We start from the raw sequence: 12,759 nt of genomic DNA on the forward strand, positions 1-12,759 counted from the left end.
TTAACAAGCCCCCCCCCCCCCCCTGCCTCTCTCTCTCTCTCTGTGAATCTCGATTTGTTTGGGGGCCCGGCTTAAAGAGGGCCGCCAAGTCGCATTGTATAACGCGATGTCGAACAATATGGGTGAAGATGGCATATAGCGCAGGTCATATGGATCTCGACAAGAAAGAGGTGGCCCACAATGCATGCAATTTGTTTTGATTGTGCGCCAAGGATTATGCCTGGTACCGGGGTATAGCTTTAAAAACGGATTAGAGCCGCCGAAGTGGAGAGAGTTTAGCTGCGAACTAAGTTGGCGCTTTAATAAAATTATACACACAACCAAAATCGCATTACATTTGCTGTTTAATCAGGCACAACTTCCGAGAACAAAACGCTTTCACCCTCAACGGTAATCAGCTTGATGACCCTCGAGTAATTCCAATCAAAGCACACACACAATCACAGTGGCGGTTAAAAAGGTAGCACGGAATGAAAACACTGTGGTTCAGAAAATCTCACTTTCTTGTAGACATTTGTTGAATCAATTTAGAAATATAACTTTTGGTGAACATAAACTGTCAGTCGTTAGCCAAGGAAAGGTGGTCCTGAATACAGGCAGGTTTTCAAATGAATGTAATTTTACCTGAGCAGATTAACATACAAGTACCTATTTTTCTAACCGCCAGTGTTCATCGATGCGTAATTAACCGGCTTGGAATAACTAAACATGGGGGGCAGTTGGACACCCAACACCTGGCTGTAATCAGGACAACGATTCCTTGGCTAACGACTGGCGAAAAGGAAGCTAATTATGCGCGTAATTGCCCACGCAACAGATATAGATACATAGATACATTTAGGGGCTTGTGATGCTTTCGGGGATGTGGATTCCATGCGGAGATGGGGTCTCTCCGGCTTACCTGCGCGCATTGGTGGCCTGGTGGTGCTGGTGCTGGTGCTGATGATGATGAGACTTGGGTTCTACTGGCAATGATTGATGATCGGTGTGATGATGATCGGTGTGATGGTCGGCTTCGGGATCAGATAGATGATGGCCATTCGCGCCGTTCACCAGTTGCGCCGCCGGGCAGTGCTCATGGCTCCAGCGTTCCAGGGTATCGTAGACATCCTCCTGACCGAACTGGGTGGTGCTGTCGCACTCCTCAATCTCCAGGTCGTGATCGCCAAGTGTGTTTCTGATGGCGTACAGTGGTATCTTCGGGGGTTCCACAAACAATCGATTGGTATTCACAGGCTCGCCAGCATCGTAGCTCTGCACCTCCTGGGAGGCGGATGCCGTGATATTACGGACTGAGGGCTCCAGGCTCCTGGCCAGTCGCAGATTCAGTCGGTTGGAGGACGACTCAAGGGACAAGACATCACCACCCGAGAGTCCCCCCTCCTCGGGTGGCAGAGAGGTGGCCTTGGCATTCAGATTGGTCACCTTGCGACTGGAGTGCAGATTTCGCAGCGATCCCTCATCATCGCTGCTGCTGCTGCTGCTGATGCCTGCGGGCAACTCCTTGGATGCTCCAAGCACAAGATGTTGCTGGTGTCCCAGCTGCTCTTGCTGTTGCAGCGGCTGTTGCGGTTGTTGCGGTTGTTGCGGCTGTTGCTGCTGCGGTTGCTGCTGCTGCTGCTTGGGATTGCCGCTACTGCCGCCCGAGTTGCCGCTGCTCATCGGGGGATTGAGGTAGTGATGGTGCAGGGGCCAAAAGGTCGCCAGCTTGTCGGTTGTGGCCTTAGGCTGCTCCTGATCCTTCTTCTTCTCCTGCTCGTTGCTGCTGCTGCTGCTGCTGCTGCTGCTGTTTTCCAGGTTCTTCTCCTTGCATATTATGTCGTAGAGGGCGCTAATTGGACGCGATTCACTGCGCACGCGCACCGCACGCCGAGATCGACTCTGGAAACGCTGCTTGTGCCGACTGTTGCGACCGGATCCGCTGGGATTAACTACGGTTGATGGTGGACTAGCCTGCTCTACGGGGTTACAACTACTGATGGTGGTGGTGGTGCTGGTGGATGTGATGGGGGAGTGACTGGCGACACCTTCGTGGCCGTGGGGAAGTTCACCTTTGGTAGGGCTCGCAGATCCCTGAGAGTATCTGAAGAAGCGTCCCTCGCTGCCGGTTCTCTGCTGACTCCGGCGGAGTCTTGAGTGGCTGTCGCTGGACGCAGAGTCGCCACGAAAAAATGTTCCCCTTGCCGGATTGCTAATGGGCAGCGGGGGATCCTTTGTGGCCGTGGAGCTCTTCGGAAACGAACGCTGCTCCACCAGCTGGGTGCTCGGAGTACTGTAAACACTTCGATAGTTCTCATTCAAGGCGCCCACATCCGATGCATTCGGCGTGTGGATCCTCAGCTGCAGATCCGTATAGTAAGCGGGCGTGGTGTGGTGGTGAAAGTGCGGATGCTGACCACGATACGACTGGAGTGGCGCACTCTTCTGTGAACTGGAGTCCTCCGAGTCCTTGGTGGTCTGCTGCTGCTGCTGTGGTGGCTTCTCTTTCAGCGGCTCAGGTGGCTGGCAGCTAGTTTTGGCAGTGGCAGGTGCTGTGGATAAGTCACTTGAGGCCGCAATGGTTTCTGCAAATGAGAGGTGAAAAAGAACCGTGAGTGAGAGTGGGCTAAATGAGTAGTAAAGTTAACTCAATTCCCCCAACGGCATTTCCGCTTAATGCAGCAAGATGTACCCCAACTGGGGGATTATTACACTTAGCAACAGGGAATAGAAGAAATAGTAGTAAAATAATCGTGTGCTTTAAGAACACCTATTAAGGCTCCTTTAGGTATTCAATGTATAAACCTTTCAGTTTGCATATTTTTAGACACCTTCATTACTTTTATTGTATTTAATTTTTATATTTAATTTCTTTGAGTGCAAAATTTCCCTCCTCTTGGCACCCGTGTGTTTGCTTTTCTAATTCACTTTTTCCGCACCGCACTTGGCGCGTAAAAAAAGCAAATCTTGGCAGCAATTAAATTGCACCTGAGCACTCGGATTAATATATCGCATGCTCCACAGCCAACCCAGAACGCCCCCTCATCTTGGACCGCCCCATCCTCATCGCAATCCCCACCCACTAAACACCTACAACCATGTCAAGGTGAGGTGAGGGTTGCCCGCTTTTTATAGCCAAGCACCTGCTCTGCTCTGGCAATGGGCGTAGTTTTTGCTGGCCGCGTACTTTTGGCAGTGACTGTAGATGCAAATGCAAATCTCATTTGACAACTGCCAAGGCATGAGCGATTAGTTATGCTCTCTGTGTGGGGTAAAAATCGGTAGAACAGGAAAGCACACGAGGGCCTAATTAATCTCATATGTGTAGAGGGAACTCAAACGGAAAATTTGGCTATTTCGTTACAGAAAGTAATGCAACGTGTTATTTCACATAAACCACTTATTTGACAGCTGCTGCGCACATTTCAAATGCCAAGAGCCCAAATGGAATTTCACGAATGTGCCCAAATAAAATACCAGCCTTTTTGGCCAAATGCTTGAACAAATGCAAAGAGCTCAGCGAATTTTTTGTGCCTAATTTATTATGACAGGGCAGTCAAAAATGAGGAAAAAATTATACAAATACAATTAACAGGCAAATAAGAGAGAGTGGGGAGTGATCTGTGTGATATATATTTGGCCAGCAATTACGAGTGCCCAGTGAAATTCAAATATTGAAACAGTTAGCACATCTCAAGAGGGCAAATAGTAGTATAGTAGTAAGATCGCATATCTTATCAGACGACGAGAGTAAACAGCCACAAAGCAAAAGTCAATTTGTCGATCGGAAAAATAGAAACACAGAAGCAATTAAGTCAACAATAACAGAAAAAAGATACAAAATTATATATTTAGCGCTCTTTGAAATGATTAATTTCAAGTAAATTCAAGCCATCAATAATAAGAATTTCATTCAACTAAATACTACACACAAATGTTTGTAATTCAATTAGAAGAGAAAAAGCAGACGAGTGTGGGCGAGATTGTGTCATAGTTTAAACTTTATAAAAAGGCAACTCAGATGCCCCTGAACCTTCCAATTCCAATAAGCCCCCTTTAATTCCAATCAGAAATTAAAGGGCTTGTTTAACCCCTATGTTGCCCCTGCTTTCGTGTCACATCCCACGCCCAATTAAAAAGTAAAACAACATGTTGCTAAGCGCCATTCTTTTTTGGCTCTCTTAATTAGTTTAATGTTTTTCTTTCGTTTTACGTTCAAATGAATTTCTGTGTGAATTTATTTCAGCAAAATCGCATGGGATTGCTAGTTGCGTCTATTTTTTATCACCTGAGCAACTTTTCTGGGCCAAGTCAAGTGCAAGAATACATTTTAATTGGCAATTGTATGGCGAACCGTATAAAGACGACAAATCTGGTGGGAGCTGCGCACGTGTTAAGCCATTTTCTAAGAATTTTCTAAGAAATGCCATGGGATGAAAACTGCATGTGTAGTTCAGTGAATCGAAAGTATTGGTTACAATGTAAGGAAGATGTTTCGTGGATATTTGACATAAACAAATATGGAATTTATGGGTAAATTAAGCACATTTTCCCCGGCCGTAAAACGACAAATGTGTATAAGAGAATATTGAACTCAAAGATAAACAAAAGACTTGCACACCTCTCGTGCTTATCGGTAGGCAATTTCCTTTCCAGGAAAAAACAGAAATAATTGAAAGCAAATATTCGCTTTGGTTTTTGTTTTGCCAACATGCCAACACACAAAGATGTGAAATGTTTAAAAACAACAAGTCGAAAAATGGCATTCTGGATGACAATGGCCGAGAGTTGAATGTACGCAGCTCAATAGGGCTTCGCTACTGAAAAATGGATCAAAAGCGTGGAATAAAAACATTTTGTTCATTTCTTCACCAAAATATTATATTATATTTCCCGAATGCATTTACGCAATGCCTAAATCTGGCCATAAACAAATTGCAAATGAAAATCCTGCAAGGCAAGTTGCCAGCGTGGGATTCTCCAACATACTCGTATATGAATGGGTTGCATGCCAAAATCCAAATTCAAGCCACAAAAATAAATAAACCACGCTATTGGCACGTTGCCTTATGGGTTATACGAGAAAAGCGATTTGCAAACAGCTTTGGCAAAAAGATTTCCTACGGCCAAAGAAACTTTGACTAATTATTATGGGCCGTAAAAAAACAGCTGGGAGTTCGAGTAACCAAAACGCTTCCAGGGACAATAACAATTACACATCTAACACTAAAAAACACAAAGAAACAACAGATGCAATAACAAAATGCTGTCAACATTTTTGCGGCTTCTTTGCGTTGAATTACCAAACGCTTCTGTGTGTGGCAGCCAACTGATTGATCGATTGGCTCTCGTCTTCTTGCGTCTTGTGCCGCAGTCCCAGGTTGCATAATTAATAAGGGGGGGTAGGGCCAAGAGGGGTTACGAGGGGGCAGGAACAGGGGCACGGCTTAAACTTGCTGCAAAAATATCATATTGTCAAGGCAATCCCAGTAGCAGACAGACCAGAAAAAGCTGCACTGCTAGCAATAAGGCTTGAAAAAAGTGCAGATGATTCAAAAGTAAATTTATATTATATTTGCATTTCTTATGTACTGAATATACTGAATGTATATCAAGTAAACGCATTGGTATTCGCATTTAAATAAGATTATTGCAATTCAAATTAAAGTAAGAGGCCGTGTTCTTTTTGCAAATGTACTCAGAAAAGCCATCCAATGCCTATAAATACGTGTGTGGCTGCAACGCAACGGAAAAAACAACGAGGGACGAAAAAAGGCAGAAGTTGAATCAATATTGAGGAAAAAAACTGCATTTTACAGAAGTGGCTGCCGTCTCGTTGTTTATAGTTTGCTGCTTGCCGCTTGCTGCTTGCCACAGAAAAAAAGAGAAGAGGCAGGCAGCGAAATGTTGCAACGTCGTTTGGGATTATTTTTAAATGCAAGGGCAAGCTGCCCACGACCAAATGCACTACCACCCACTCCCTGCCCCCCGATGTGGCTCACTTTTTTATGCAATAAGCACACATTTAATTATCAACAGCCAGAAAACTCCTCATCGACATCGGTCATAAAGTGGGAGCCGCATCTGGGGAGAATCTTGGGAAACTTTTGACGAGTGCACCATCAAATTGAGTAATTTCATGTTTGGCAATCAAAAGCAGTTAAAAGAACGCCTGGGAAGCCGTTGATGGATGCGGATGTATGTATATATATGTGGGTGGCAGCATCAGCAGGAAATTGGGTTAAGAAAAGCCATTGAGCGTGGGCTGCAGTGGAAGTGGAAGTGGTTACTAAGCCAGGGTATCCCTCTTTGTACATCTTTTAATGGATAACCCTGGGCGAGTGACCCTCAATAAAGCTTGAGTCAACACATTTCATCAACCAGGTAATCGAAGCCATAAGTACTCAGTTTTCGTGAGCTGGTGAAATTTACACTTGCGGAAAACTGCTGTTTCCCCCGATAAGCTAAGGCCCAGTCATGTCTAATAGTGAATGCATCGCTCTCCAAAGGAAATGATAAGTTCCGTTTATCGAAAGCTTACTTATAGATCATTTTACGATCCCACATAATAGTCACTCAACTTTTTATAATGGCATTTTATTTATTGACCAAAGATAGCTTAAAGCCCTACTCATTTAAACTACACCTGTCTATTAAAACGATTCATAGTATTGTAATAAATCTCGCAGCGGAGGACCACTTTCAATCATTTAAGGTAGATTACATAAATAACAAATTAATTCCCCCAAAGTAAATTACTCTATTGATAGCCATCGGCACTAATCCGCTTGGCCAAAGTATCTTTCTCGTTCTCGTTCTGTGCCCAAGATTGGGTAACAGGTCGTTATACACAAATGACCTCCGATTGGAACAACTTTATAAGCAGGTTGGGGATTCGAACTGGAGCCCTCTCCTCCTCAGCACTTAAGCCCTTTACAATCAAATAAAATGGCCATACATCATGACTTGGAGAGAGAAATATGCAAAGACAATCGACATGAAATAAAAGCTGGCCGGGTCCACAGACACCAACAATCGAGCGTAAAACAAAGGAACACCGCACACACCATAGACAAATGACAAAATCTTTCTGAGTCCGGGTTCGGGTAACTTGTCTCGCTTTATCACCAACTTTGAAAAAAACTAAGTTTTTTAGACAAAGAAGGGTTGGGGAGGAGAAAAAAGTGAGGAAAACAATACTCCAGCGGAAATTTGTTGGTAAACAATGGCAATACAAATCGTTAACAGTTATTAAACAATAATCCAGTGGAAAAACAGGCGCATTTATATAGAAAATACTACAGATAGCTGGACAACTGTTCGGCTGTGCGACGCCAGCGTTTAAAAATAACTAATTGGAATGAAAACCGATTCTTTCGGGGCGGAGTCCACAAGCTGCCATAACAAATAGGGCACTTTTATATAAAATCGCTGCAAAATAGTGAAAACAATGAGCAATCATTAGGAGCAATGAGTAACATCTAAATGTCTTTAATTTATTTTAATAGGGAATGTATTGTATTTCTTTAGTTGTAAATAATCATAATAATGTTGACTCCTATTGTATTTCTTTAGTTGTAAATAATCATAATAATGTTGACTCCTATTGTATTTCTTTAGTTGTAAATAATTATAATAATATTGACTGCTAGTGTATTTAGTTTTGTTTATTTTTCAGCTTCTAATGAAATCTATATTAGTTAAAGCTGGGCTAGAGAATCATTCCGGCGACAGAAAATAACTACGAAGCAAACTTTAGTTTATTTGCTCATTCACAAGTGCAAATATATCTGGCCAGCGCACTGTGTATCTTACAGATCCGATCTTTCAGATTAGAGAATGATTGTGCTGCCTATAAATAGCACTTATTTTAAGAGACATATGGGTTCATGGAATGGTAGGTAGGTTTCCCAACTATATTTACAAAGTGCCACCCGCAAACTGCCCACAAAAGATATCTCATAAAAGAGCGGCGTATCTGACAGATACCCGCTATCAACTGCGTAATGCTGTCCGGAATGTACGGATACTAACTGCGATATCGGGGAAAATCCATGGCGCCGCTGCTTTTGCTGCCGTGTAGATGGTATGGCCGGTACTTTTCGGGGCTGTCCAGATTGAGAACACCCTCCCGTATGAGGCACTCCTTGAGGGCCAGCATTTTTACAACCTGGCTAAAATTGGCCCGCCCCAAAACGCGGTCGTCTAGCTTCTTGTCTCAGATCTTCTTGCGGATTCTCTTATTTTATTTTAGAAAGTAAGACACACGCGTCAAGTGTTTATTTTGTGTAAAAGCGAAACGTTGCTGGGGATTTTTTTCTTATTTTTTTGGGTTTGCAGCAGCGAGGAGGCTGCACTTGAGGCGAAAATAGAAAAGCGCTTTTCACTCGCGTCAACGTTACAACAAGAGACACTCGACGTGTCGTCTTCGCTTCGCTGTTGTTTCAGCGATTTTCCCGTAGTTTTTTATTTTATTTCGAATAATTTCCCAACGGCTTGGCCGTCCGTCTCGGCGCTAAACGATTTTGCGACTGAGCGGCGAACGCTAGACAAAAGTATCTAGAACTCGGGGCTGCCTGTGTGCGCTGCGTTCTCGTTCTTTATCTCTTACTCGGCGAAGCAAAAGAATTAAAACAAAACGCTCGCAAGTGTTTGTGAGTATCTGTGTGCCCCGAGTATTTGTATCTGTGTGCTCAGACTGCCGTTGTGTTTGGGGGAGCTGCGAGTAGAAGCAGCGAAATCAAAACAAAATAGCCAAAACAAAACGAAAAACGTGCTGCAACGGTAACTGCCACAAGGCGTGAAAACCAAGATGCCGGAGATGGCACGAAAGTGGAAATTGGCGGGGAGAAAAGCTGGAGAACTCAGAGGCCGAGTTGCAAGTGTTGGAAGGAATGCAAAGGCATCGATCTGCTGAGGGGGCAGTTGTATAAATGTGACACGGTGCAATGCTATCAATTGAATTACTATAAAAAGATTGATATATTCCAACTGAAAGGGGGTTTTATTTCCTAATTTATATATTAGAAATATATTACAAAATAAGTTGGGCAAGAAATATTCAAACCGTAGCTGAATATTAAATACCTATATGATTGTTCAATTTCTAATTACTTCTGCAATAGCAGATAGTAAAACGCAGAGCATCCACGTGACACTGTGCCACTTTTCAGAATGGCGACGGGACCAACTGCAGATGGCGGGGATGTCACAATTCCACACCAGCAATCCAATTCAAGCATCGGGAAGAAGACCTGGGGACTTGGCCAGAAGCAGCAGAAGCAACAGAAGCAGCAGCAGCAGCAGGAAGGGATCGGTTCGGAGCGGGGTGCTCCACATGATGGCTGAAATGGCAGCAACTAGAAACAAAGCTCATTAAACGGCAGGAGAGCCAAAGCCAGCAATAGCAACAGAAACAGAAACAGAATTGCGGCAGAGGCATTATCTGGTTTATGAGGTTGGCCAACGGTAAACTCAACTTGGGGCGTGAAAGCGGGGGGGCGTGGCAGGTAAGGGGGGCGGCGGAGGGAAGCTAAGCGGACTGCAAGAGCGGACACTAATGAGTGCGTGCCATAATTGGCGTAGCCCAGCTTGGAGGATGCGTTGGTTCAGCTGGCAACTGGAATTGTGGCAACCTGTTTGCGGCCAACCTGTCGTATACTTAATATTCCAGAAACGGCACAGGCCGCATTGCCACTAAAAAGCCGCCGAAAAGTTTAGTATTTATATTGTGCATGGGCAATAATTTCCCATTGAAAGCATTATATGGTATAAAAGGTCAGAAATGTGTGTGCACTTTAAACATGAATAAATTGAAATCAAATACAAATATAACACGCATTTTGGCTAAGTGCCTGGTTAGCATACAAAACTTTTACTTTTGGCAAGCTCGCTTTTCAACCTGTGTGACATGGACATTTTGCACTATATATGCCAGTTTATTTTGTTCCTACTTTTAGGGGCCGTTGCGCGTTTGTGTGTGTGTGTCTTGGGGCAAATGTCAAGCGGTTTTGTGCTTGAACTTTGACCTCCCTTATACCCCGATATTTGCATGTAAGCGAGGGCAACTTCGCTCGCTCTCCTCTCTCGCCCTCTCTTTTGTGAGAAGCGTAGGATTTCCACAATTATTATATCAATTTTGATGGCGAACCAAGGCGAAGCTAGGCGTATGCGCAATCTGCCAGTTCCGGCACGTGGCTCTGGGGTCAACGTGGAGTGACGTGACCTCATACACATACTCGTCTATTCCACAGAGATATCGCATCGGAGCCCCGCCAACAAATTGAGTTTGCCTTTTTGCCGAGCAAAACAAAAACTTCCGCTGTGGGTGTCAATTTATGTGTATTTTTTTTTTGTATGACAAAAGAGCCGGTGGAAAGCTGCGAAAACTTCCTGCCACTTAAGCCAGCGACAAATTGAAACCAGTAAGCGCCACCCAGCATCGGTTGCATCTTGATTTATTAAGCGAAATCATTATGTGAGGAAAGCAGCCATTTGTTCCCGTGTGTTTAGATCACTGATTGCGCCGGCTCGTTTCACTGCCCACTCACAATATTCTTGCGCGTTCATTTTCGTAATGAGTTTGCACTCCTAGCTATTTTTACTTATTCATTACACCCGCTACAACTTGTATTTACACATTTTCTACAGCGGAGGTGAAAATATTAGTATTCTTGGAAATTTGTTACTAAAGAGGTAAGATGTATTACTTCAAAAACCAACTTATTTAAGCAATTAAAGTATTATTAAAATGTGAACATATAACTTGTATGCTATTGTGTGTTAATATATATTGAACTCGCTTTACCCGAGTCATGGCCAAAAGCGGTAAGTTGTTTTCCTTTTGCCAGTGCTTGTTGCTTTTGTTGTCTTGCTATCTCGCACTGTTGTTCAACATTTATGATGTAAACACGAGGGGTGGCAGGGGGGCGAGAAAAGCGGTCCATTAGAGTGGGAAATGTACATGCACGCGTTCAGTTAATTAATTAATTATTAATTCCAAGATATCTCCGCCCGCCAGCGAGTTCTGTGTGTGATGTGAGTGAAGTGAGCGACAGTCGAGATTTTTCGCATCCCATGACGCATGATTTATGCCAATAATTGGGTATTATTAATATGCAGCATACGTGTCGTATGATTGATGCGCCTGCGAAACGCACTCGCGCAATTGAATAATGCATCACACGAGGTCCGTTCTATAACTCAAGTGATGTCAACTGACAATATTCAATGTACTGAGAAAAAACATGTTGCTGAAGAATTTAATAAAGCTATTAAATAAAGCTTCCTCTCTTTTTTTTTGCCTACCAATTTCCTCATATATACCCAGACTGACATAAACACCAAGAAGTCGGGACGCAAGCCAAGTGAAGACGAGACCAAACAAACCATAAAAGTGTTTGCTTTTTGGTTTATCGACCTTTTCATCCATCATTGGCTTCGCCCTTTCCACTTTTCCACTCGCAGTTTGACAGCCACTGGTAAGTGGAAAAGTGGTGGGTGGAGGGGGGTAAAATGTGAATAACATTTAGTGATGCAGCCACAGAACGCATTATTTAGCAATGAAAGTGGATTAGTTGCAAGCACACCTGATGCCACCTGACCGCAGCAACCTACTTTTACTCACGGACGAGGTAGGCGGCAGCTGGGAAAACCATGTCAATACTTGCCACGCCCATTTAACCGGTTTAAAAGGCGTCGAGATGAAAGCAACGACAGGATGCACGTGCAATGTGCGAAAAAGTTAGTTCAGTTCAATTCAATTCTATAAATACCTTAGACTATGTACTTAAATATATTTCTGTATTTTTAAAAATTGATCTTTAAGTTATACATAGGTTATTCATTCCAATTTGAATATATATTTAAAAGCTGCCTTTAGCAACACTCACTAGTTTTTCTCTCCGTGTTCAACCAGATCCCAGTGAATCCCACCAGGAGCCTGTTTTTTTCGTGGCGTGTGGGCGGAAAGTGGGCTTCAAATGGAAAGTGGGCGAGCACAAGGTCGCAGGTGGGCCATTCTGATAGCGCTTTTCACGCCGTCAATTCTGGGATGCAGTGCAACATGGCAGATGGCCGCGGGGCAAGTAATCAAGCCATCGAACGGAACTCGCTGGCCGTCGGCAGAATAACTTGGCCATCATTCAGATTGAGCGCCTTGCAAGCTGTCATTGCAAATGCCCGCCTTGTTCGCACTTTGGCGCAATTAGCCAAGACGATTAAAGCAGCGCCAGAATGAGCAATGAGTTTGTTGTTTTTACAATGTGCATGATGTGTTGCATGTGGATGCGGAGTAGAGAGGAGAGAGGAGAGAGTGCACTTAGACCGACACAAAGCGACAAGCAAGAGACACCAAATGCAGTTGCCATGACAGGCAACTCGGAAAGTAAATTAGCCGGGCAGAAAAAGCAGGGGGAAAATGCGAGACAAACCGAGACTGAGGAAGCAACTGGCTGAACTGGCTAAAGAAATAACTTGATCAACAATGTTATAGCATAATTGCGCAGTGCCATTTAATCACAATTAAATTATATTTAATTTGCGGCGCATGGCAAGAGCAGAAGCTTTCCAGAACAGCCAGGCAACAGACAACAGGATATCCAGGGCAAATCCGAGGGGGAAATTCTAGCAAATTGCAGCTTGGTGTTAATTTGCGCTGCCTGGCAAGTTTCTACTACCAATAATTGGAAGCAGAAACTTAATGCAATGTAGTTAATATGTAAAATGGTTTAAAGCCCATTCTTTCTTCAAAGTATGCAAGTTAGAATACCTACTTTTATG

At 43.8% G+C, this 12,759-nt stretch overlaps 1 protein-coding gene across 16 annotated transcripts in view; it reads right to left on the bottom strand.

Annotated features, from left to right (window-relative positions):
• The window catches only part of LOC120447831 (supervillin), a 114,278-nt gene that overhangs the window by 54,598 nt on the left and 46,921 nt on the right, over positions 1-12,759 (bottom strand). For 12 of the 16 annotated variants that reach the window (XM_044005959.1, XM_039629419.2, XM_039629418.2 and 9 more), the window contains one exon: positions 902-2,564. In XM_044005959.1, the coding sequence (XP_043861894.1) occupies positions 902-2,564 (1,663 nt within the window). Of the gene's footprint in view, positions 1-901; positions 2,565-8,013; positions 8,490-12,759 lie in introns of those variants that run through there. The other 4 variants (XM_039629427.1, XM_039629429.2, XM_039629434.2 and 1 more) reach the window with 4 other exon arrangements.

Source organism: Drosophila santomea, chromosome 3L (genome assembly GCF_016746245.2).
Source record: "Drosophila santomea strain STO CAGO 1482 chromosome 3L, Prin_Dsan_1.1, whole genome shotgun sequence".
Taxonomy (NCBI): Eukaryota; Metazoa; Arthropoda; class Insecta; order Diptera; family Drosophilidae; genus Drosophila; species Drosophila santomea.